This window comes from Oncorhynchus keta, chromosome 11 (genome assembly GCF_023373465.1).
Source record: "Oncorhynchus keta strain PuntledgeMale-10-30-2019 chromosome 11, Oket_V2, whole genome shotgun sequence".
NCBI classification, from domain to species: Eukaryota; Metazoa; Chordata; class Actinopteri; order Salmoniformes; family Salmonidae; genus Oncorhynchus; species Oncorhynchus keta.
Genome location: NC_068431.1, coordinates 52,341,138 through 52,367,674, shown reverse-complemented (window position 1 = coordinate 52,367,674; position 26,537 = coordinate 52,341,138). Strand labels below are relative to the sequence as shown.

Below are 26,537 nucleotides of genomic sequence, written 5' to 3'. Positions count from 1 at the left end.
CATGAGGTAGAGAAGCAGAAAGGGATGTTCAGAGAATCTCTCTGTTTTCCCTGTAAAGTATTTGTCTACACATTTATCTGATTATATCAAAAGTTTGTTTGAAAAGTTGGATTTTATAACTATGTAGCCTGTATTGACTTTGAGATGGTCAAGAAAATGATGAAATATCCACTGAAACGTCTATCTACTTTTTCAGTTAATATAAAGAAATGGAGGCTCTGCAATCGTCACACTACTCTTTCTGGTGTTTTTGGATTGCAATCCAGCATGTACCTGTGTTTTGAAAGTGAAGCTAAAATGGCTCTTTACTCCAGCATTTTGAAATCAAAATGTTTCATAGGTGGCAACCGTACAGACTGTCACCTTTTTATTTGAGGGTATTTTCATACATATCTGATTTACCGTTTTAGAAATGAAGGCACTCGGATGGGTCTATATACATAAAGTGCTAAAACATATTTATGAAAATTCAACATGCTGGAGTATAGAGCCAAATGTAAAAAAAATGTAGCTTCACTGTCCAAGTTCATATGAAGGTGGGTGTATGATCGGTGAAGTGGACATGTAAATGGTTTGTATTCTGTTCATTTGAATCTATAAAAGCATCTTCTCATAATTTTATGTCACTTTTGTAATAATCAGCTCTGGACAGGCCATTTGGGTGCGTTCCAGATTATTCATGCCTTTGCAAGATGGAGAGAGAGCTGACAGATTGCTAAATGTTATGATCCTGTGGTGCAAAGGTGAGGATCTGCTCCCTGTTCCATAAAAACTTGGGCCTTATGTAGACACCAGCCCGTGTTACAGTATTCCTTGGGCGCAAAGCCCCCACTACTAGTGGGCAGTGGTGGAAAAGTACCCAATCTTTTAAGTATCAAAAGTAAATGTAATTGGTCAAATGTACTTAGGAATCAAAAGTATAAATATTGTCAAATTCCTTCTATTAAGCAAAGCTCACATTTTATAGTTTTTATTTTTATTTACGAATATCAAGGGGCACACTCCCAACTCTCAGATATAATTTATAAACTAAGCATGTGTAGCGAGTCCGCCAGATCAGAGGCAGTAGGGGTGACCAGGGATACTTTTGGGTACTTTTGGGTGTCAGGGAAAGTGTATGGAGTAACAAGTACATAATTTTCTTTAGGAATGTAGTGAAGTAAAAGTTGTCAAACATATTCATAGTAAAGTACAGTTACCCCAAAAAACGACCTAATCAGTACTTTAAAGTATTTTTACTTAAGTACTTTACACCACTGCTAGCGGGACAACTCCAATGTATCTGGAATGTCAAACTTGTCCGTTTTCCATGGGAGACTATTTCTGGAACGCACCCATCAACACTTGGTCATACAACATGAAAATATTCCTTTGGTATTTTATTTGAAGTTTACTATAATTTACATCACTAAAATTATATTATAAATCTATCGATCCACTCGGCGCAGTCTTGATTTGAATTAATTTACTTTTCGTTGGTTGGATTTGACTGGATGACCCATTTGACTCCGCCCATATTACAGGTCAAATTTAGGGGATTCCCCAACGCGTGGAAGAAAAGTATAAACATATTGTGCTGGCAAACTTAACACCCCCGGAAATAACAAATGTGAATGTACATATACCGAGTTCGCTAGCTACACTTCACCGGCAACACTGCAATCAGGAGTTTCGGGGTAATCAGATCGGAGAAGGTAAGTTAGTTCACGTCCACCACCAAATGATCAGAGCAATCTAGTTTCCAGAGAACATTGCTTGATTTGTGGCTTATGGGTTTTGTTATACATCATTCAGGTAGCCAATGACTGTACTTCTTTGATCTATGAGACTGCCTTGAATGGGGGTTATCCAGCAAGGGAGATTGTACGTCGTCATTGTTTTATACCTAGTTAACGTTCGATTGTGTTGAAATTATGTACGTTTCTTAGCTATTGCATAGTCATCGTGGCAATAACACGGAAGTGAGCCTGTTACGTATGAAAGACAACGTTTTGAACCACACTTAGCATGTTTGAGCCCTACCATTCTAATTACTACGAGCTAAGCATTTTTACATTTACATTTACATTTTTGATATGTCTTTTTTATTTTATCCTGTTTAACGTTAGATGGTAAATACTGTAACGCTTATTTCATCTCATTCTTATTGCATGTTTCTAATTGCTTGTCTCCTTTCAGCCCCGGTTGGCTTTTCTTCCCTGCGTGCTGCTTTGGGGTGCTAGAGAACAACATCATGGCTGATATGGCGGAGAACGTGTCTCTTCCCCTCAGCCAGGAGTCTTTCGAGGACCTGTGGAAAATGAATTTGAACCTGATGTAAGAAAAAACGTGCAGTATTACAATTGAATGAGTCGGATACTGAAATATGTTTTGTTTCTACCTCAGTTGTGTCTCTCCATCCTCAGGTTTATGACCATTGGTGAGTGTAGACATAAGCAAAGCAGCTGTTGCTATCACCATCAGCTCCAAAGTTTCGACAATCTGAACTGTTGAATTGTGGCATGATCAATGTCTGCATTTGGTTGTTTTAAAGTCTCTCTCTCTCTCTCTCTCATATCAGGGCAGTTCAACCACCTGTAACCGAGTCTTGGGTGGGATATGATAATGTACGTTTCACTGCAGCAAGTAATTTTTCCTTGTGCATGTTATTTCTATGTACTATTTTGCCAGTTATTTTAATGTTGTCTCAAGTTACAATTTCGTTGTTGCTGGAAACAGATGGTGGTCTCTCCATTGCAGTGCACTATTTACCTAACCATCTTTTTTAGGTATTGCTCTGATACCATTCGTTGTATTAAGAAAAACATACTTCTCTTACATGCAGCTCATGATGGAGGCCCCTCTCCAGGTGGAATTTGATCCGAGTCTGTTTGAGGTGTCTGCAACGGAGCCTGCACCCCAGCCCTCCATTTCTACCCTGGACACTGGCTCGCCACCTACCTCCACCGTACCAACCACCTCTGACTACCCCGGGGCCCTGGGGTTCCAGCTACGTTTCCTCCAGTCCAGCACAGCCAAGTCCGTCACTTGCACAGTAAGTCTAAGGGATTTGACACCCTCACCTATGTATCTAGGGCCTTTAAAATATTTGTATTTAATTTTTTCACAAAAATAATAGGACTTTTTTTCCTTGAAGAATTCTGAGTCTCCCCCAGTTTTTTTTCTTCAGGTTTTCACAAACAAATCACACTTTTTCATAGGAACAACATTGGTCCACGACAGTGCTTAAACCACATCAGGAGACCACTTTTGATGTCTGGGAAAAAAATATTCTGTACTGCATGTATGTGGCAAAACAAATGCCCACCTGATTGATAGGCAATTCGTGATGATGTTCTTCTGCCAAGTAGGCCTACTTTGCAGTCAACAGTTCATTGACACTTTTTTTTTTGGGGGGGGGGGTCTTTAGTTTTGGCATTTTAACCAGTTACACAACACAAACAAGCGCATTCCCTAGCCATTATGCCTGGTATGACAACTGCTCAGCCTTCGACCGCAAGGCACTACAGAGGGTAGTGCGTACGTCCCAGTTAACCCACTGTTCCTAGGCTGTCATTGTAAATAAGAATTTGTTCTTAACTGACGTACCTAGTTAAACTAAGATAATTGGGGCCAAGCATCCTGCCATCCAGGACTTCTATACCAGGCAGTGTCAGAGGAAGGCAATATAATTGGCTGCAGCTACCCTAGTCATAGACTGTTCTCTCTGCTACCACATGGCAAGCGGTACCGGAGCGCCAAGTCTATGTCCAAAAGGCTTCTTAACAGCTTTTTAAAATATTTTTTGTTGTTCTTGTTGTTTAAGTGCTTTTAAGTAAGTATTTCACTGTAAGGTCTACCTGTTGTATTTGGTGCATTTGACACAACATTTTGATTTGATAAATTCCCCATTTTATGGGGGGGGGGGGGTTGTCTTTCTGTTACCAATTTGGTAACAGAATGATGCATTTTAATCACTTAATAAATCATAAACTAAATTGTTATTAGTGGAAACGTTAACTAATTATTTGGTTTTACTTTACGTGTTACTTCTGTGAACTTTCATTGTTTCATGTTTTTTCCGACGGGAAATGTTTGAGAAATGTACATATGCCTTAATTTCTAAACAAACAGACTCTTAGCATTCATTTGACACAATTCGATGTGCTCCTATGGACTTCACGTTAGTGCTCATGGGGCTTTTTACATGGAAATGCACCGGTATAGCACCGTAGTTTTTGTCATTTGAGTTGATAATTTTGAATATAACTAACATTCCATTCAACATTGGTCAACAAGGTAGTCCTTCTTTTTTTTTTTTGTGACACTTAATCGTCCTAGAGTCTATTCATACATTTGCAGACGAGTATATAGTCAAACGTATCCAGTTAAGCATCCGTTGAATGCATATAGTAAATCACCTGGGCCACTGCAGAAAGTTAAATAAAGTCCAGTCCTCCTTTATCTGTGTGGTGTAGCAGAAGGTCTCAAAGAGGAAGAGGGAGCCTTGCCACACAAGAACATGGCAGGATCATCCTTTTCTGTTATTGTAAAATCAATTGCTAGATTTAATCTAAATCTTTGAACAACTTGGCCCATCAACACGTTAGACGAGTCTCATGGTGGCCCTTCTCTATCTTGTCGATTTTTAACACTGATTCACAAGGCATTGTCCTAAGACACGACGGGTTTGTTTATGATTTCAACAACCCCATCTTTGCTATAAGAGATTTAACTAACACGACACCTCCCCGCCCTGCGTCCTGTGCTCAGTTTGACTGCCGGTCAGTAAAATGTTCTCTTTTAACACTCTTATTCTTAATTATTAGCACCTTGATACCCAATGTTTTATTCATGTTTTTGGGGATGTGATCATAGTGTTCACATGTTAATGTGGCAGTATACACATATTTATAATTTTTTTAGTTCACCTTTAATTAACCAGGTAGGCTAGTTGAGAACAAGTTCTCATTTACAACTGCGACCTGGCCAAGATAAAGCATAACAGTGTGAACAGACAGCAATACAGAGTTACACATGGAGTAAACAATTAACAAGTCACATGAGGTGTGGGCTTGATATTACAATATCTCATATTGATCTTAGTGTCTTTTTATAATAGTAACTTACTTCCATCACCAGTAGGTATCTCGTACATAGCATATCGATTATATACTGAACAAAAATATAAACGCAACCGTTTAAAATAATTTTCTTGAGTTACAGTTCATAAGTTCCCAGCACAAGGTGCACCTGCGTAATTGCCATGCTGTTTAATTAGCTTCTTAATGTGCCACACCTGTCATGTGGATGGATTATCTTAACAAAGAAGAAATTACTGATTTATGCACATTTGAGAGAACCTTTTTGTGCATTCGGAAAACATTTTGTTTTTATTTCAGTTCATGAAACATGGAACCAACACTTTACATGTTGCATTTATATTTTTGTTCGGTGTTTATGGGTTTTTGTGAAATAAAATCAGAAAAATACTTTAATTTGAAATGGTTACATTCGCATAAACGTCTTCTACTTGCAACAATGTTACTGATGTTGGTATCAAACTTGTACAATGTAACTCATTGTATTCAGGCATTGTAAATGTGATGGGAGCTATATCATTTACTTTATAATGGTACATTTGCAATGTGGCGGCTAAAAAAAAACGTAATATTAATAATGCCTAACATTGTACTGTCGTAAAACATAATACTTTCACTGGAATGTTTTAATAAAGCATAGTAAGCATAAGGTTTAAATGGCAATGGTAAAGTTTGCCTGTGAGGACATGTCTTGACTTGCCTCAAAGCAGGGCTGGGGGAGGGGTTTCAGTCCTGGCCATATGAACTGGGGGAGCAGCTTGATATCGGGACTCATTCAGAATCTGAAGAGTATATCAGGAGAGGAGTGATGTTTATTTGGAGGATACTGGGCTGCCACAGCAGCCTAGAGTTTTAATACAGTTGATAAGAATCAAGAGGATTTTACACAGAAGGTAAAGAGATTCCTCTTTTGCCCAAACTACTTGTAATGATCAAATTTCCTTCACTAATTAGATCTAAACTAAGTGCTCAGAAATAACTACATTTTCTACTGTCCGACGCTTCAAAGGGGACTTGGAAAGGTTCAGGGCAGAGTCAGACAAGAACAATGGGGAATCGGATTTACTTTGTGAATTTTGGACATGTATACATGATAATTTTGTGAGTTCAATCAAACTATCAGAAAAATAGAAGTTCGTTAGGCCTACTCATCTTGTTGGCTGACAAAGTAAATGTGGACAGTTCTTCCAATATCTTCAATATGCACCTCGGAATCTGAGAATATGCACCTCCGAATTGGATGAGGACACCCGCCGTTTGGATCCAGTGACCAAATTTCGTATGGTGAAGTTTGTATGTTGTTGCCATAATATCTATCACACTGGGATTAGAACAATGCTGACAGGTTAAACAAAGACCTATATATTGTTTCTGATTTAACAAACTCTTTCTCTCTCCAGTACTCGCCAGACCTGAACAAGTTGTTCTGCCAGTTGGCGAAGACTTGTCCAGTTCAGATCGTGGTGGACCACCCTCCTCCTCCTGGGGCAGTGGTACGAGCCCTGGCCATCTATAAGAAGCTGAGTGACGTGGCTGACGTGGTGAGACGCTGCCCTCACCACCAGAGCACCAGCGAGAACAACGAAGGTACACAACACAGCAGGAAAGGCTACTCTTACCCATACTAAAACATGTTAGATTGATCTAGAATGTGCTTTGATGCAGTATAAGGGGGTCCACGCTATAAAAGGAGTTTAAATGTCATTTTATACTTACACTTGTTGCCTATTGAATGAGTAACGCAAATGTTTTGACTGGTAGGATATCCTCAGTGTGTCGCTTAATACTCGTGTTTTCTGTGCCTTAGGTCCTGTCCCGCGAGGTCACCTGGTCAGAGTTGAGGGGAACCAGCGATCAGAGTATATGGAGGATCGTAACACTCTGAGACAGAGCGTGCTCGTCCCCTATGAGCCTCCTCAGGTAGGATCTAAATCTATGTAATATAGCCTACACCTTCACAATAAATCCATGATTTATTTTAGATGGGTCTAAAGAAACATGATATGAAGAAAATGTAGTCTATTTCAGAAGAACAGAATAGCATACTCTGAGTCGTCCTGGTCTGGCTATGCCATATGGCTGTAATACACTAGTTCATTTAACAGACAAGATTTGCTTAGAATTCCATGACATTGTTTTGTTGTATGAAGAATACAATTGAACAAAGATTAATCAAATATAAATAATATTTTCTTCAAACGATTTGAGGGAGTGCACATGTGGCTATTCATTGAGCGGTTAACAAAGAAATATCTTTAGTAACTTTAGTTGTTCTACAAACGTTGGGCTATATGTTTTGATTTTAATGCATTGTAAGGCTGCATGAACTCTGATTTGAAAAAAGTCACTTGAAAGGCATCAGCTCTGCTTTGTTTTTTTGCGCAGGCTGTATACACTTTGTCTGTCTCTCATTCACAATTTGAGAAGCTGATTTCCCGGGCAGCATCCCCTTTGTGGCCATAATGCACCCTAAAGAAAAGCCATGCCTTTTGTGGCCCTTCTCCCAGAGTGCTGCCTGCAATGAAGCACCTCACTCACACGTCTCTCTATCACACGATCGGGTCTTTCTCACAGGCTACAAGTGAAGACAGACACATCAGGGACTTAACTACGCATGTCCTTATCCAATTCTGAGGTGCATATTGAAGATATTGGAAGAATCGTCCACATTTATTTTTCGTCAGCCAACAAGATGAGTAGGCCTAATGAACAGCGAAAGCACTAGCACTAGCCAATCTACTATCCCCCATAGTACAGAAGTTGACATTCTATTCTGTCCAAAATAAATATTCTAAACATAGTCTGGGACAGTTAATAGAACCACTAGCATCAAACAATTTTTTTACTCAGTGAGGGCTGATGCAACAGATCAGAACGTTTGGCTTAAAATATTGATAGACTATTAGGCTACTTCACATTATAAGCGCAGCTATGCGCACACGGCAGTAGGCCATAAGCACGAATGTTCCATATATAATTCACAAGTGATAGGCTAGTATTGTCACCCATCAGACTTTTCTTGATTTAACCTTGTCTTTACATATACTAAATGTGTGTGAAATTAGTTTTGATTTAGAATGGACCATTATCGTGCACCTGTCTCGAAGCAGGGGGAAAATACATGTAATCTATGCACTAAAATAGTGAATGGAGGACGCTTTTCCTGTTGTTCATTTTCATGCCAGCCAGGTAGGCTACACTCCTGTTGTAAATATAAGCAATGTGCTTAATATTAGGAAAGTTAAGAAATAAATATAGTAGGCCTAGCCTATAGAAAGCTGATGAAATCCTCCTCTATTTAGTAGAGGCCATCACCCTGTTTTCTCGCTCAATTGCATAGCCTATAGAAATGTTGCGCAACATGAGCTCATGGGCTCTCATGAAGTGTTTGATTAGGTTTTTGATCACATTTTCATTTATGTCAGAGTGATTAGAGGGACAATAGAGTGCTGAGTACCAGGCAGTTAGCAAGTTTGCTAGGCTACTAATGACCATCAGCAGCATCAGAGCTTGGAGAAGCCTAATTACTGCGACTAAACGTTCATGTGAAATTTGACAGCCTTCATGACCCGTGACTGCCAGTGTGGCGGTAATACGGTCACCGCGGCAGCCCTAGTTGACACTCAACTAAAACCTAATATTGTGCAAGCCATTTTTACACGCATTTGAGTTCTGGAGGGGCCGTGCAGATGTGCAAGATCAGGAATAGGCCACCTACCTCTCATTGGTCACTCCAGGAAGCAGCCCGCAGTTTGGCTAGGCTACAGATATTGCCTGGGGTTGTTCGGCATGCAAAATGACTTGTAGATCAATGAATGTCAACGTAGTTACATCCATAGGGGAGGCATCAGTTGTTACGAAGGATGAGAGGTATTTTTGGAAGGTAGATAAAAGGTTATGAGCATATACATTTTGTGAACCGATGATTGATAACGTTTTAAGCGATTTTTCTGACCGATGCATGCTACATTTGGATCGGTTGCACTTTGTATATTTAACATTTGAACTGGGGACTGATGCGTATCGGTGAAACGTTACATCCCGTGTGTGTGTACAAAAGTATGTTGCCACCCCTTCAAATTAGTGGATTCTGTTATTTCAGCCACACCCGTTGCTGATAGGTGTATAAAATCGAGCACACAGCCATGCAATCGCCATAGACAAACATTGGCAGTAGAATGGCCAGTACTGAACAGCTTAGTGACTTTCAACATGGCATTCATCCTTAAAAGTGACTGAAGTTTGCCAAAAAGCACCTGGATGATCATCAAGACTCTAGGAAGGATGTTCGATGGACAGATAAGTCGCTGAGTTAAAGCAGTTCTGCATGGAAGAGTGGACCAATATTCCTCCACAGTGACGTGAGCGACTGGTTAACATCGACAGGAAGTGTATGGTTGGAGTCATTGTAGCTAAAGGTGGCACAACCAGTTGCGTGTAAGGGGGCAATTACTTTTTCACTCAAGGGTATTGGGTGTTGCATACATTTGTTTATGTGAGTGTTATTAGTTCATTCGGGTTCCCTTTATCTAATATTAGGTTTTGGTTGAAGATCTGCTTAACATTCCGCTTCAAAAATATGCAGAAGTAGAGAGGATCAGAGAGGGGGCAAATCCTTTTTCACAGCACTGTATATGTTTTGTAAGAGGGAGCGTGTGTTTGGGGGTGTCCATCAGTCACAGCTGTCTCTCTATCTGGTTTCCCAGGTGGGATCAGAGTGTACCACTGTGCTCTACAACTTCATGTGCAACAGCTCCTGTATGGGAGGGATGAACCGCAGACCCATCCTCACCATCATCACCCTGGAGACACAGGAGTGAGTGTCATCTAATAATCCATTTTAGACTGTTGCTCCATTGATTGTTTTTGATTTTGTCTTTTCTTCTTCATTTTACTAATTATAAAAGCATCATTTGACTGAATTAAAATAGAATTGACCCCAACCCTGGTCCTGGGTTGACCCCCAACTAATGTCTTGTCATAGTATGACAGTGGTGGGAACTTCCTCTCCCGTTCTGCAGGGGGCAGCTCCTGGGTCGGCGCTCCTTTGAGGTGCGTGTGTGTGCCTGTCCTGGTCGAGACAGGAAGACAGAGGAGATCAACCTGAAGAAGCAGCAGGAGACAACCCTGGAGACCAAGACCAAGCCTGCCCAGGGAATCAAACGTGGTAATTGATCCTGACAATCTTAAAGCGGTGGTCTTGGGGTTGGGATTAACATAAAATGGCAAAAAGAAAGATGCCAGATCTTTGGACATTGCACTTTAAAGTTGGATGATGGCTGATAAAGGTTGACATTGACCTATGACCCTGAGTGTGAGCAGTTCCTCATCGTGTGTGTCATGTTTGTGTTCTTCTAAGCTATGAAGGAGGCCTCCCTGCCTGCCCCTCGGCCTGAGGCCAGTAAGAAGACCAAGTCCTCCCCTGCTGTGAGTGACGATGAGATCTACACTCTTCAGGTAACTGCTCAGAGAACAGACCAATGGAAGTTTGTCTCGTCCCCTTCAGAGATGCCTAGTCACTAGTCTGCTGTTGGCTGTTTGTGTATACTGTGTGTAACTGGGCTCATCTGCCCATCCAGATTCGAGGGAAGGAAAAATATGAGATGCTGAAGAAGTTCAATGACAGTCTTGAACTGAGTGAGTTGGTGCCTGTTGCCGACGCTGAAAAATACCGTCAGAAACAGTGAGTTGACTAACTTCTCTGACACACATCCTCGCTTTCTCCCGCTCTCTTTCCCTTATGCAACATTACAATTCTCCCTTTTGTGCATTTGGCTCTCTCGTGTGTGTGTGTGTGTGTGTGTGTGTGTGGGTCGTTTCCTTTTCCGAGTCTTATTCAAATGAAACATTAAATCCCCTACAGCCTCACCAAGAGAGTTGCCAAACGGGACTTCGGAGTGGGGCCGAAGAAAGGGAAGAAACTACTGGTGAAGGAGGAGAAGAGCGACTCTGACTGAGAAGGAGAACGAGTCGTTCCATGTCATTTCATCAAGCCATGACACCCACCATCTCATTGTTCTGACATTGTTTCTGTAATTAGAAACGGGTAAGATTGGCACTCCTAAAACATTTTGTTGATATGTACATTTTATCTTGGAGAATTTAAGCTTATTGATTGCACAAAAGTTGGCCATTTTTTAATTGATAGGATTCAGATAATATTTAAGAAATATAGTACCCAACATCTGATTTGGCTAAAACCTCTTCCTACCAATGAGTAAGACATGATGAATCCCAAAATAAATGTCAAACGCCACCTAAATGTCAAACGCCCACCCCCAACATCCAGTATACAGTTTCAGTTCTGTTTGACAAGTAGTATGGAGCTCTATATTGTGTTATCTGAATCCTATTAAAATTGTCAATTTGGGTGCAATCAATTAACTTAATTTCTCAGATTAAATTATATTTCAACAAAATGTTTCAGGAATGTTAATCATATCTGTTACCAACTACAGAATTGATTTCAGAACAATCTGAGATGGTGAGTGTTAATTCTCTTTCTTGTGCTTTTTGAGGTGGAACAACCAGAGAGAGAGAGAATTAACCCATTATGCTTAGTTTCTGTTCTGCCAAGTAACCTTCCTTTCTATTGATTGAGGGAATGCAAGTACGGTTGAACTGTTGATGCTTGCAGCTTACTAGCCTGATGTTAGCAAGCTGTTTTAGGTCTCTTAAGTGCAGGTTGAGGTTATTATTCTGTCATGCTTGTGTGCACCAAAGCTGCCCGTATCAGTTGGTTGGTGGCCCATGCAGATCCTGAATCCCTGTTCTATAGTTTTATTCACTCTCAGAGGACAATGAACTCCTGTCCTGTGAGACTGTCTTGCTTTTTGCAGAATTGTGAAATTATCTACTTTTCTATATAGTACGTGCATTTTCCTGTGTTCTCTGCACTGTACATTTAGCTAACAACCTAGCATGGCCATCACTCAGTCATTTTTGCATATGAAAGAAAAGTATGTATTAGAGTACAGGGGGCCTGACTGTAGTTCATAACTGATGATGTTTAGTTAGCAAGGCCTATTGATAAGATCCTCACTTGAATAATGGGTGAACATCTGAACATCTACCTCCCAAGTCATTTTATATTGTGAAGCGTAAAGTTGAGTATTTTTGTCCTGCCACTGCCTATACGTGTCTAGCTCAACATGTCTGTTCTGCGAAACCCTTTTTTACCATGATGTATGCTTTGGTAGTATCTTAAGACAGCCTTACTGGAAGAGTAGCTGATTTGGTCCTGTGTGCCTAGAATAAGTTTGGAGTAGAGAACCTTCTACTGTTCTGCCAAATAGACTCCCCTCACGGGTAGATGCTTGCTGTTTTCAGAACAGGAGTTTGTAAGACACTGCAGAAATCTAGTAAAAAAGTGTTAATTGCAGCCTTAGGTGGATATTTAAGGTCCAATTATTGATTCTTAACTTTTTTTGTAATTTTGTATCTTAAAATTTTTGTACCCTTTTTCATTTTTCATTTTTGTTAAGAGAAAGTGTATACACCAGAATATCTACCAAACAAACACTTTATTACACTGCAACAGAAATACATGGACTTTTTCATAAAATTATTAAAGAAAAAAAAAAAAAATTCATTGTTTGGCTTTGTGCGATTTATTGTATATACAGATTATATGTATTAGTAAGTGTGACAGCATGCATGGAATGTAAAAGCATCGGCAATACATCTCACATTACATTATTATGATGAAAATATTTCATAAAGTGATTGGTCCAAGCTTGATCAATTTTAGTTCATATTGATGGCTATTAAACCAACTGAAGTTCTGTTCATTCCTCATATATATTGTGTACAAAAATGAATGTGTTGGTCCCATGTTTCATGAGCTGAAATACAAGATCCCAGAAATGTTCCATATGCACAAAAAGCTTATTTTGTGCAAGAACTTGGTAACATCCCTGTTAGTGAGCATTTTATCCTTTGTCAACATAATCCAATCACCTGACCGGTGTGGCATATCAAGAAGCTGATTTAAACAGCATGATCATCGCTGCAACTCCGGTACGAGAGAGAGGGGCAAAGGTCGAGAGCCATGCGTCCTCCGTAACACGAACCGCCAAGCCGCACTGCTTCTTGACAAAGTGCTCGCTTAACCCAGAAGCCAGCCGCACCAATGTGTCAGAGGAAACACCGTACACCTAGTGACTGTCAGCGTGCATGCGCCCGGCCTGCCCCAGGAGTCGCTAGAGCGCGATGGAGACAAGGACATCCCTACTGGCCAAACCCTCCCCTAACCCGGACAATGCTGGGCCAATTGTGCACTGCGTCTTGGGACTCGCGGGCCGGCTGCGGCACAGCCCAATATTGAACCCGGATCTGTAGTGACGACGCTAGCGCTGCGATGCAGTGCCTTAGACTGCTGCGCCACTTGGGAGGCTTGGAAAATCTCATTCTGATTGGCTGGGCCTAGCTCCCCCATGGCTGTGCCCCTGCATCCATAGATTAGGGCCTAATGAATTTATATAAATGGATTGATTTCCATATGTGAACTGTAACTCAGCTAAATCTTTGAAATAGTTGCATGTTGTGTTTATTTTTGTTCAGTCGAGATACTAAATATATACTTCATAGATACTAGATGTATCATCCATGGAGGCAATAGGAGGGCTCTTAACAGATATTTTGAGGTCACGGTTCCAGGATCAATGTTGCTGTACACCATAGGGTTGTTTCCCTCACACTGATTAAGCCTAAACCTGAGAATCTTCACTGAGTTAGTTTTTTAGTCCAGTGCGAGCAGGAACTGCCCCTATGATGGGTAGAGGGTAGGCTCTTCTGACACACATGAGTTTGAGGTTCTAAGATTAGGTAGGGGGGGGTCTAGTCGACATCTGTGACATACTTCGGGGATGAGATGGTGATTAGGGTGCGTCCATCCAGTGGAGCAAACAGAGGATACAGCTTCTCCTTGAAGTTATCCGTGAATGTATAGATGTGTGCCCGGGTCTCCGCATTGTAGAAGGAGATTTGACCCTCCTCGTAGTCCAGGAAGATGCCCACCTTGCGGGGCAGCATCTCCATGGGCAAGGAGGTCTCTGTCTTGGTGCAGGCATAGAACTGCCTCGTGCTGCGCCACAGGGCCCAGTAGCCTTCTGCGGGGGTCATAGGGAAGCGACCGTGGCGTTTGGACGTGGCGGTGGTCAGACCGACCCTCCAGTATCCGTTGTTGGCCAGGGTAACCTCCCAGTAGTGACGTCCAGAGGACAGGCCCTCCCAGCCCAGGACGCAGGGCCAGCAGTCATAGCGCTGTGTGCTGAAGGCCACCTCTGTCGTGCAGTGAGCCTCCTGGACCTTCTTATGGTCGTCTGAGAGCAGCAGCCATGGGTGGTTGGTCATAGGGTCCAAGTTAATGTCAACTATGTAGGAGGACAACATGAGAGGAGAGGTTTTAGTGTAGTTTCAGGGCAATAGAGGACCCACAATTGAAATTATTTGTGCAAACCTTTTTTTCTATTATCCTCTGTTATTCTGAAAGCACTGTGTCCACCTGTGTGGCTGTAATTGCGTTAAAAGAAAAAAAAATCTAATCAAATCTGTCCATCAAAATACATTTTCATGTCACTCTACTGAAGGGTTTCCCAACTCCGGTCCTCGAGTACCCCCAACAGCACACATTTTTGTTGTAGCCACAGACAGAAACACCTGATTCAACTTGTCAAGGGCTTTATGATTAGTTGACAAGTAGAATCAGGTGTGCTTTTCGGGGGCCACAACAAAAATATGCATTGTTGGGAGTACCTGAGTTGGTAAAACACTGTACTGAATTATGAAATGCAGCAAATGAAGCATAATTACCCGAAGCACTGCAGATCCAGTTCCACACTGAGTTTGGGATGTACTTAGGTGTTTCTGTCAATTCAGGAGAAGAAGAAGATAAGATACCTCAATAACATTCAAATGTAAAAAATACATTTTCAAACATTCACAGCCAGAAAACAGAGATTTGGATGTTAGGGGGGGGGGCATACCTGTTTTCCAGGTGCGTTGTTTCGTAGCCAGCCATAGCTGGGGAATGATACCCTATAGGAGAAGCAAAGAGAAGGGTTGCGTCAGAATTAGGGGCAATGCCAGTGGATGTGGATGATCGAGAAAGAGAGCAGCGGCTAGAGGGCATGAACAAGAGTAATAAAGGAGGGCACTTTGATACCAATGGGCAGTTCTAGAGGGTAGTATTTCATTCCAAAACTGTTGACTCAACTGTCGGTAATAGAAAGGTCAGCATGAAGTATTGCTGATGAATTGTCTGATCTGATAACGATTTATATTGGCTGGCCTATAGCCCCTTTGATTAGGCGGCTTGCCTTATCACTGCTTGCGTATATGAACTTTATCTGGAGCTGTCCTCCCCTTTTGATTGACAATATGTTATCCGAGGACAATATTCTAGGTGAATCGAAACCTAACTCAAATGGTGTGTTTTGCACCTGAAAAAGGTAAATGGTACCAATCATAGCTTGAAATAGTAAAGATATTTAATAAGACTGGATCCTACAAAGTTTGAGAGAAATGTGTGGGTGGCAGGGTTATGGTTAGGGTTGAAATAGCATGTGGACATTAAGCTAGGGTTTTGTTTCGGGTCAGAATTGAACATAGGGTTAGGGCTGTGTGCCTCACCGTGCTGCTGTCCTGTTCCTTCAGTAGAGACCAGGTGATAAACTCCAGGAAGGGGAGGAGAGTCACCAGCTTCTTCTTATTCAACTCCAGCCGTCTCAGCATCTGGGTCAGCTCATCCCTCATCAGACCACATCTCTGAATGGACAGAAACAGTGCAAGGTTCATTAATGAATTTGATCTTACTGAGACTGACTCTGACCCTAGATCAGGCAACCTCTACCTACACCAATGATATGTGCCAATCAGAAATGTTGGCTATGGCTGGCAAAAACACACACACCTCTGTGACACTCTGCAGCTCCTTAGCCCATTCCATGATCCTCTGCTCTGCCTGTGTGGAGGGTTCAGGATCCTCCCTGTTCTTCTCCAGGTCAATGAGGTCACATCTCTCCTGTATCCAGGGACTCTGTGGGACAGAGTAAAACATATGAAGTATAGCCAATTATTGTGCTTGTGTCAGTGTCTCGTATAAATGAAATAAATAATTGTTAAGAGTTAAGATTAATGGATGCTCAATTGATCATCCTGGTTTGATTTATTCACATCGTAGTAAAGTATAGGAGATCACTCCCCCCCTACTCTTTTTCTGTCATGTCCAAGTCAACCCCATCCATATTTCACAGTATGAATATGCAAGTAGCTCGAGATGAGATTTGTGAGAATATTGTTAGTAACACACTCACTGTGTCCACTCTCTTCAACTCCTCTGCCCATTGGAGGATGAGTTTACGACACTGTTCCAGACTCTGTTCGCTCTGCTGGTCCACTCTGACATTCTTACTGCGCTGCAGAACAACACACAACAAAAAGTTGACTTACACAGCACTGTAATTTACACTCAAATACTAGCGTTTCCTCTAGCCTGCCTAGAGTCTCGATGGGTGGTGTTTACAGTTGTGTGACTGTTCTATTGGTCCATTAAGTCAGGCACGCTCAATCAAGCACAGATAAAGTATTTTAAATGACTTCAAATAGTATTTGAAGCAAGGTTTGCAAGACGTTCTGTAATTTGCCCCAAAGATTCTTCCCATTCATATGTCAGCCCACCATACCCACTCCTGTCCCAAATGAGCTGATGTAGCGTCTCCCCCACCAAATTTAGATCCAGTATCTGGTAAGTTCTTTCATAAGAATTATACCGTTTTTTTTTATCAACCACAGTGATCCATGGATTTATGGCATACAGTCCTGAGCAACGTTTATGAAAGACCCATAAAACAACCACAGTGAAGGCTCTATTTCCTTGTCAAGGGCCACTCTGGATTACGACTCAGGATAAAGGTTAAGATAAACGGCGATCCATTTAATCAGTTGGTTTTGGGGGATTTTGTACTTCGACATCTCCTTGTCCCAGATTCAAATCTCGTCGTAGTTTTTCATTAAGGGGACATATGACCTTCTATAATCTACATGCCGTACTGACATACAGTGCATCTACACTGTAGATAGAATATGATGCATAATATTTAGCTCAAATGATCAAATCCAAAACAAAGCATGGTTTCCTTTAGTGATTTCATTTAGTTTCTTCAAATGATGTGAAGTGATTTTACTATCCATAAGCAGACAACGAAAGAACTCAACCAGGAAACCATAATGACAAATCCATAACCAGGAAATTCATTTTCTAACAGCATGAAATAAACTCCATTATTAAGCCATAAAAAACTAAGACATCAAGCTGAGTTGTCTCATTTTAGTTAGAACGGGACTCAATAGAATTTGACATGTGTTTCAATTGAATCTGCTCAGCAACCACAAAGCTTTCAAAAAGTACATTTAAAACAGAGATTAATTTACACTCCTTTTGCTTCATTTACTCAGTATATTTAAGCAATAAGGCCTGAGGAGGTGTGGTATATGGCCAATATATCACGGCTAAGGGCTGTTCTTATGCACAACCCAACGCGGAGTGCCTGGATACAGCCCTTAGCTGTGGTATATTGGCCATATATCACAAACCCCAGAGGTACCTTATTGATATTATAAACTGGTTACCAACGTAATTAGAGCAGTAAAAATAAACGTTTTGTCATACCCATGGTATACGGTCTGATATACCACGGTTGTCAGCCAATCAACATTCATGGCTCGAACCATCCAGTTTATAAAAGGTGTTATACATACCAGTATACCGTGTGTGTACCTAGGGGTAACTGATGATTTCAACTGTCAATCTACATTACCCTACAACAGAATGCCGGCTCCCATACAGTGTTTCAGTACTCCTACACATACGAATTAAGACCGATCAAGAAATATACAAATATACATACAACAAAGGATTTGGGCCCAACTTGGGACCCAGTCCCTTAGTCTCAGGCCTACCTAACCAAACCTTATACAGTAAGGCCCAGCCCAGACAGATCTTCTGTCTCAGGCCTATCTTGCAGACCTTATATATTTAGTCTCAGGCCTACCTTGCAGACCTTATATATTTAGTCTCAGGCCTATCTTGCAGACCTTATATATTTAGTCTCAGGCCTATCTTGCAGACCTTATATATTTAGTCTCAGGCCTACCTTGCAGACCTTATATATTTAGTCTCAGGCCTATCTTGCAGACCTTATATATTTAGTCTCAGGCCTATCTTGCAGACCTTATATATTTAGTCTCAGGCCTACCTTGCAGACGACCTCCACCTGTTGTTTCCACTGTGTGATGAATCTAACACAGTCCTGCAGGCTACGCAGGTCCTTTAGGCCCTATAAGGAAAGAGATTGAAAAAAGAAAAATCAAGCTGTCAATTCACTGTCTCTCACTTTCACTGCCATTATCCATATAATTTATTCTCAATCTCTCTCTCTTTCTCTCTCCCTCTCTCTCTCTGACTGTAATGTACATCCTGTACCTTTTGTCTGGATGGTTTGCTGCTCAATTGTAGTTTAGGTGCCGAGTTGTGAGTCTGTAGGTCTTCTGGCAGTTCCCATCGTACTGCCCCGATTGAGCTGTTCTGCGTTGCACTCTCCTCGACATCGTCGAATTCTGACACACATGCACACAAAACCAAACTTTGTCAATTGATTACACACATTTTACATGGGTTAAAATGAAATCTGTCTGATAAGGAATGTTTTCTTATGTGCATATGCAGCTACTGGGGCTTACAGGCATGGTTACATATCATATAGAGGCCTCATAGGAAGTCTGTCACAATGCTGAATCAGCAATAGTAAACAACTTACTGATCTTCTTCTCTTTGAGAATACTCTTCTTGAGAATACTCATTTTTTGGATGTTTTTAGAGCCACTTGCTTTTTTTAATGCTATTGGTGTAGAATCTGAAACAACATTCACATAGCAGGCCTTAGTACTCTCTTCAACACAAACATAGTTGCCTGCCGGATCAGTTTGGCAGTGCGTGTGCGAATTGGTATTTTCTTTTATCACTGAGCTATCAAATAATAGCACAAATCAATATGCAAACCTGCGGCAATTAATGTCACATATCCTATCGATCCGTATAACTATCATCCATGCAAAAGGAACAGGACATGCTATTGGTTATCATTGCGAAATAAAGAAAATTGTATTTTTTACATTTACTATAACTGTATGAAATGGTAATAATCACATGGACTCACCTCGCAAAGACAAAAATGTCACACAAGACTGATTGAAAGATAACCAAAACAAGTTCAACTTCATCGAGCATGTTTAAATTGACACTAATTAAACGGAGAGGTAATCATAATAATTGATATAAGCAGTGCACATATATATAACTGATAAAAACCTCTTACCCTGTGAGGGTCCTGGCCTAGAAGCGAAAGAGACAGAGACCAGGTTGTGTTCCGTCTGCTACGGTGAGAGAGAGCTAAAATACCAAAAGCCTCTGGTACAGAGAGACTTGAGTCTCCCAGACAGAGAGTCACGCTGCTATCAGCTCGACCTTTGGTCCTTTTTATGGATTCCCAATCCCAGCAGATCGAGCCTTCATCAGATCAAAATCACCCACCATATCTTTACTATCTACCTGAATGTAGAGATGCTCTTCTTTTTTTTATTACTGCATATGATTTAACATAACGACAGAGAAAGAAAGTCAATGAACTTTGTTAAACAAATCAAATCTACGAAATTAAAATACACCACAGATTTTGGTACTCGATTTATATGCACTACCGGTCAAAAGTTTAGAACACCTGCTCATTCAAGGGTTTTTCTTTATTTTTTACTATTTTATACATCATAGAATAATAGTGAAGACATCAAAACTATGAAATAACACAAATGGAATCATGTAGTAACCCAAAAATGCTAAACAAATCCAAATGTATTTGATATTTGATATTCTTCAAATAGCCACCCTTTGCCTTGATGACAGCTTTGCACACGCTTAGCATTCTCTCAACCAGCTTCACCTGGAGTGCTTTTCCAACAGTCTTGAAGGAGTTCCCACATATGCTGAGCACTTGTTGGCTGCTTTTCCTTCACTCTGCGGTCCAACACATCCCAAACCATCTCAATTTGGTTGAGGTCAGGGGATTGTGGAACCCAGGTCATGTGGTGCAGCACTCCATCACTGCCCTTCTTGCTAAAATAGCCCTTACACAGCCTGGAGGTGTGTTGGGTCATTGACCTGTTGAAATCAAATGATAGTCCCACTAAGCCCAAACCAAATGGGATGGCATATTGCTGCAAAATGCTGTGGTAACCATGCTGGATAAGTGTTCCTTGAATTCTAAATAAATCACAGACAGTGTCACCAGCAAAGCACACCCACATCATAACACTTCCTCCATGCTTTACGGTGGGAAATACACATGTGGAGACCATCTGTTCACCCACACCACGTCTCACAAAGACATGGCGGTTGGAACCAAAAATCTCCAATTTGGAAACTAGACGAAAGGACACATTTCCACCAGCCTAATGGCCATTGCTCGTGTTTCTTGGTCCAAGTAAGTCTCTTCTTATTATTGGTGTCCTTTAGCAGTAGTTTTCTTCCAGCAAAATCGACCATGAAGGCCTGATTCACACAGTCTCTTCTGAACAGTTGATGTTGAGATCTGTCTGTTACTTGAACTCTGTGAAGCATTTATTTGAGCAGCAATTTCTGAGGCTGGTAATTCTAATGAACTTATCCTCTGCAGCAGAGGTAACTCTAGGTCTTCCATTCCTGTGGCGGTCATCATGAGAGCCAGTTTCACCCTAGCGCTTGATGGTTTTGCAAATTTTCAAAGTTCTTCAAATGTTCCTTATTGACTGACCTTCATATCTTAAAGTAATGATGGACTGTATTTTCTCTTTGCTTATTTGAGCGGTTGTTGCCATAATATGGACTTGGTCTTTTACCAAAGAGGGCTATCTTCTGTATACCACCCCTACCTTTTCACAACACAACTGATTGGCTCAAACACATTAAGAAGGAACAACATTTCACAAAGCAAAAGGTGGCTATTTGAAGAATATCAAATATCAAATATATTTAGATTTGTTTAAAAAAAAAATTGGTTACTACATGGTTCCATTTGTGTTATTTCATAGTGTTAGTGTCTTCACTATTATTCTACAATGTAGAAAATAGTATAAATAAAGAAAGACCCTTGAATGAGTAGGTGTTCCACAACTTTTGAATGGTAGTGTAAATGTATACACAGACTAGCCTTAATTTGATAGGAGGTGTCATGCTACAAAATAAAACTCATACTGTATGTCTCCAGAGGTTGTGTTTACTTATCAAATCAAAACAAATCGTATTAGTCACATGCGCCGAATACAACAGGTGTAGGTAGACCTTACAGTGAAATGCTTACTTATGAGCCCCTAAACAACAATGCAGTTAAAAACAATAAAAACAGATAAGAATAAGAAATAAAAGTAACAAGTCATTAAAGAGCAGCAGTAAAATAACAATAGCGAGACTGTATACATGGGGGTACCAGTACAGAGTCAATGTGCGGAGGCACTGGTTTGTTGAGGTATTATGTACATGAAGGTAGAGTTATTAAAGTGACTATGCATAGATGATAACAACAGAGAGTAGCAGCAGTGTAAAAGAGGGGGAGGGGGGGGGAGAATGCAAATAGTCTGGTTAGCCATTTGATTAGGAGTTCAGGAGTCTTATGGCTTGGGGGTAGAAGCTGTTTAGAAGCCTCTTGGACCTAGACTGTCACTCAGGTACCACTTGCCGTGCGGTAGCAGAGAGAACAGTCTATGACTAGGGTGGCTGGAGTCTTTGAAAATTTTTAGGACCTTCCTCTGACTCACCCTGGAATAGAGGTCCTGGATGGTAGGAAGCTTGGCCCCAGTGATGTACTGGGCAGTTCGTGCTACCCTCTGTAGTGCCTTGCGGTCGGAGGCCCGAGCAGTTGCCATACCAGGTAGTGATGCAACCAGTCAGGATGCTCTCGATGGTGCAGTCCACAATCATCTCCTTTGTCTTGATCACGTTGAGGGAGAGGTTGTTGTCCTGGCACCACATGGCCAGGTCTCTGACCTCCTCCTTATAGGCTGCCTCGTCGTTGTCGGTGATCAGGCCTATCACTTTTGTGTTATCGGCAAACTTAATGATGGTGTTGGAGTCGTGCCTGGACGTGCAGTCATGAGTGTAGTACAGGAGGGGAGTGAGCACGCACCCCTGAGGGGCCCCTGTGTTGAGGATCAGTGATGTGGATGTGTTGTTACCTACCCTTACCACCAGGGGGCGGCATATAAGGAAGTCCAGGGTTCAGTTGCAGAGGGAGGTGTTTAGTCCCAGAGCCCTTAGCTTATTGATGAGCTTTGAGGGCACTATGGTGTTGAACGCTGAGCTACATTCTCACATAGGTTTTCCTTTTTTCCAGGTGGGAAAGGGCAGTGTGGAGTGCAATAGAGATTGCATCATCTGTGGATCTGTTGGGGTGGTATGCAAATTGGAGTGGGTCTAGGGTTTCTGGGATAATGGTGTTGATGTGAGCCATAACCAGCCTTTCAAAGCACTTCATGGCTATAAACCTGAGTGCTATGGGTCAGTAGTCATTTAGGGAGGTTACCTTTGTGTTCTTTGGCACATGAACTATGGTGGTCTACTTGAAACATGTTGGTATTACAGACTTGGACAGGGAGAGGCTGAAAATGTCAGTGAAGACACTTGCCAGTTGGTCAGCGCATGCTCGCAGTACACGTCTTGGTAATCCGTCTGGCCCTGCGGCCTTGTGAATGTTGACCTGGTTAAAGGTCTTACTCACATCGGCTGTGGAGAGCGTGATCACACTGTCTTCGGGAAGAGCTGGTGCTCTCATGCATGCTTCAGTGTTATTTGCCTCGAAGCGAGCATATAAGTAGTTTAGCCCATCTAATTTAGCTTGTCTGGTAGGCTCATGTCACCGGGCAGCTCTCAGCTGTGCTTCCCTTTGTAGCCTGTAATGGCTTGCAAGCCCTGCCACATCTGACAAGCGTCAGAGCCGGTGTAGTACGATTCAATCTTAGTCCTGTATTGACGCTTTGCCTGTTTGATGGTTCGTTGAAGGCATAGCGGGATTTCTTATAAGCTTCCAGGTTAGAGTCCCGCTCCTTGAAAGCGGCAGCTCTAGCCTTTAGCTCAGTGCGGATGTTGCCTGTAATCCATGGCTTCTGGTTGGTATGTATGTACAGTCACTGTGGGGACGACATCATCAATGGACTTTTGACTGATGTGGTGTACTCCTCAATGCCATCGGTAGAATCCCAGAACATATTCCAGTCTGTGCTAGCAAAACAGTCCTGTACCTTAGCATCTGCTTAATCTGATCACTTTTTTATTGATCTAGTCACTGGTGCTTCCTGCTTTAATTTGTGCTTGTAAGCAGGAATCAGAAGGATAGAATTATGGTCAGATTTGCCAAATGGAGAGTGAGGGAGAGCTTTGTATGCGTCTCTGTGTTTTTTCCCTCTGGTTGCACATTTAACATGCTGATAGAAATTTGGTAAAATGGATTTAAGTTTCCCTGCATTAAAGTCTCCGACTACTAGGAGCGCTGCCTCTGTCTGGGTGAGCCTTTTCTTGTTTGCTTATGGCAAAATACAGCTCATTCAATGCTGTCTTAGTGCCAGCCTCTGACTGCATGTAAACAGCTACGAAAAATACAGATGGAAACTCTCTAGGTAGATAGTGTGGTCTACGTCTTATCATGAGATACTCTACTTCAGGCGAGCAATAGCTCGAGACTTCCTTAGATATCGTGCACCAGCTGTTATTTATAAAAATACATAGTCCGCCACCCCTTGTCTTACCAGACGCCGCTGTTCTATCCTGCCGGTGCAGTGTATAACCAGCCAGCTGTATGTTGATAGTGTCGTCGTTCAGCTACGACTCCGTGAATGTCCCGTTGGTAGTTTAAATCTTCTGCGTAGGTCATCTATTTTATTGTCCAAAGATTGCACATTTGCTAGCAGAATGGAACGAAGTGAGGGTTTATTCGATCGCCTACAAATTCTTAGAAGGCAGCCCGTCCTCCGGCCCCTTTTTCTCCAACAACCTAGACCCACTACAATTCGCATACCGCCCCAATAGATCCGCCATTGCACTGCACACTGCCCTATCCCACCTGGACAAGAGAAATACCTATGTAAGAATGCTGTTCATTGACTACAGCTCAGCCTTCAACACAATAATGTTCTCCAAGCTCATCACGAAGCTCAGGTCCCTGGGTCTAAACCCTTCCCTGTGCAACTGGGTCCTAGACTTCATGACGGGGCGACTCCAAGTGGTGAAAGTAGGCAACAACACCTACGCCACGGTGAGCCCCAGGGGTCCCACAGGGGTGTGTGCTCAGCCCCCTCCTTTGCTCCCTGTTCACCCATGACTGCGTAGCCACGCACGTCTCCAACTCAATCATCAAGTTTGCTGATGACGCAACAGTCGTGGGACTGATTACCAACAATGACGGGACAGCCTACATGGAGGGGGTGAGAGCCCAGGTGGAGTGGTGCCAGGAAAATAATCTCTCCTTCTACACTGATTGTGGACTGAAGGAGACAGCAGAGAGAGCACGCCCCCATCCACATCTACGGGCCACAGTGGAGGCAGTCAAAAGCTCCAAGTTTCTTGGCATGCACATCACTGACGACCTGAAATGGTCCCTTCAAAAAAATATGTTTTTTATTGTCACATACACCAGTTAGGTGCAGTGAAATGTGTTGTTTTACAGGGTCAGCAATAGTAGTACAATGCGCCGGAGTAAAGTAGGTTTAAGTGCCTTGCTCAAGGGCACATCAAAAGATTTTTCACCTTGTTGGTATTTGAATCGGCATCCTTTTGGTTACTGGCCCAACACTCTAACCGCTAGGCTACCAGCCTACAATGTGGTAAAAAAAGGTGCAACAGCGCTTCTTCAACCTCAAGAGGCTTAAGAAATTTGGCTTGGCCCCAAAGACCCTCACAAACTTCTATAGATGTACCATTGGGAGCTTCCTGTCGGGCTACCACCCGGTACTCTACCCTGCACCTTAGAGACTGCTTTGCCCTATATCTATAGTCATTGAACACCGGTCACTTTAATAATGTTTACATACTTTTTGACCCACTTTATATGTATATACTGTATTCTAGTCATGACTCATCCTATATAACTACTGCTGTACACACATTTTCTATTCAGATACTGTCCATAATGTCTATACACACCATTATATATATATATATACATATATACACTGAACAAAAATATAAATGAAACATGTAAAGTGTTTCTCCCATGTTTCATGAGCTGAAATAAAAGATCCCAGAAATGTTCCATATGCACAAAAGCGTATTTCTCTCAAATGTTGTGCAAAAATTTGTTTACATTCCTGTTAGTGAGCATTTCTCCGTTGTCAAGATAATCCATCCATCTGACAGGTGTGGCATATCAAGAAGCTGATTAAACCATATGATCATTGCACAGGTGCACCTTGTGCTGGGGACAATAAAGGGACACTCTAAAATGTAACATTTTGTCACACAATACAATGCTACAGATGTCTCGAGTTTTGAGGGAGTATGCAATTGCCATGCTGACTGCAGGAATGTCTGCAGTAAATTTCTCGACCAATGTCGTTTCAGGGAATTTGACAGTATGTTCAACCGGCCTCACAACCACAGACCACATGTATGGTGCCGTGTGGGCGAGCGGTTTGCTGACGTCAACGTTGTGAACAGAGTGCCCAATGGTGACGTTGGGGTTATGGTATGGGCAGGCATAAACTACGGACCATGAACACAATTGCATTTTATCAATGGCAATTTTAATGCCCAGAAGTAGCGTGACGAGATCCTGAGGCCCATTGTCGTGCCATTTATCTGCCGCCATCTCCTCATGTTTCAGAATAATAATGCGCGACCCCATGTCACAAGGATCTGTACACAATTCCTGGAAGCTGCAAATGTACCAGTTCTTCCATGGCCTGCATTCTCACCAGACATGTCACCCATTGAGTATGTTTGGGATGCTCTGGATCGACGTGTTCCAGTTCCCGCCAATATTCTGAAACTTTGCACCGCCATTAAAGAGGTTTAGGAACACATTCCACAAGCCACAATCAACAGCTTAATCAACTCTATGCAAAGTGTGTCGTACTGCATTAGGCAAATGGTGGTCACACCAGGTACTGACTGGTTATCTAATCCACGCCCCTACTTCTTTTAAAGGTATCTGTGACCAACAGATGCACATCTGTATTCCCAGTCATGGGAAATCCATAGATGAATTTCTTTCAATTCACAACAAAATGTGTAAAAGGTCTAGGGGTGTGACTACTTTATGAAGGCAATGTATACTGAACAAAAATATAAATGCAACATTATATTAACTGTAACTCGAAAGTCTTTGAAATTGTTGCATGTTGCGTCTAATATTTTTGTTCATCATTTTGTTCCTTACA

The 26,537-nt window shown here is 41.8% G+C and overlaps 2 protein-coding genes across 2 annotated transcripts; one reads left to right on the top strand and one right to left on the bottom strand.

Annotated features, from left to right (window-relative positions):
- The first annotated feature begins 1,518 nt into the window (after positions 1-1,518).
- tp53 (tumor protein p53) lies at positions 1,519-12,672 on the top strand. The gene is made up of 11 exons (XM_035781269.2): positions 1,519-1,694; positions 2,179-2,316; positions 2,561-2,606; positions 2,825-3,034; positions 6,482-6,668; positions 6,889-7,001; positions 9,788-9,897; positions 10,103-10,248; positions 10,441-10,538; positions 10,661-10,764; positions 10,945-12,672. The coding sequence occupies exons 2-11, from the start codon at positions 2,234-2,236 to the stop codon at positions 11,036-11,038; spliced, it is 1,191 nt and encodes a 396-aa protein (XP_035637162.1). The 5' UTR covers positions 1,519-1,694; positions 2,179-2,233; the 3' UTR covers positions 11,039-12,672.
- Positions 12,586-19,547, bottom strand: LOC118390793 (E3 ubiquitin-protein ligase TRIM39). Its single transcript, XM_035781501.2, has 10 exons — positions 19,457-19,547; positions 18,899-18,994; positions 18,565-18,698; positions 18,338-18,418; positions 16,397-16,498; positions 15,994-16,119; positions 15,714-15,848; positions 15,068-15,119; positions 14,895-14,948; positions 12,586-14,455 (listed from the first exon to the last, which is right to left on the bottom strand). The coding sequence occupies exons 2-10, from the start codon at positions 18,939-18,941 to the stop codon at positions 13,920-13,922; spliced, it is 1,263 nt and encodes a 420-aa protein (XP_035637394.1). The 5' UTR covers positions 18,942-18,994; positions 19,457-19,547; the 3' UTR covers positions 12,586-13,919.
- Between the last annotated feature and the right edge of the window lie 6,990 nt (positions 19,548-26,537).

Coding starts and splice junctions, on each gene's coding strand:
- tp53 (XM_035781269.2), top strand. CDS start 2,234: ATGGCTGATATGGCGGAGAACGTGTCTCTTCCCCTCAGCCAGGAGTCT. Junction 2,317..2,560: donor AAAATGAATTTGAACCTGAT/GTAAGAAAAAAC, acceptor CTCTCATATCAG/GGCAGTTCAACCACCTGTAA. Junction 7,002..9,787: donor TCCCCTATGAGCCTCCTCAG/GTAGGATCTAAA, acceptor CTGGTTTCCCAG/GTGGGATCAGAGTGTACCAC.
- LOC118390793 (XM_035781501.2), bottom strand. CDS start 18,941: ATGAGTATTCTCAAGAAGAGTATTCTCAAAGAGAAGAAGATCA. Junction 15,120..15,713: donor AGGAACAGGACAGCAGCACG/GTGAGGCACACA, acceptor CTTCTCCTATAG/GGTATCATTCCCCAGCTATG. Junction 14,949..15,067: donor ACAACGCACCTGGAAAACAG/GTATGCCCCCCC, acceptor CTGAATTGACAG/AAACACCTAAGTACATCCCA.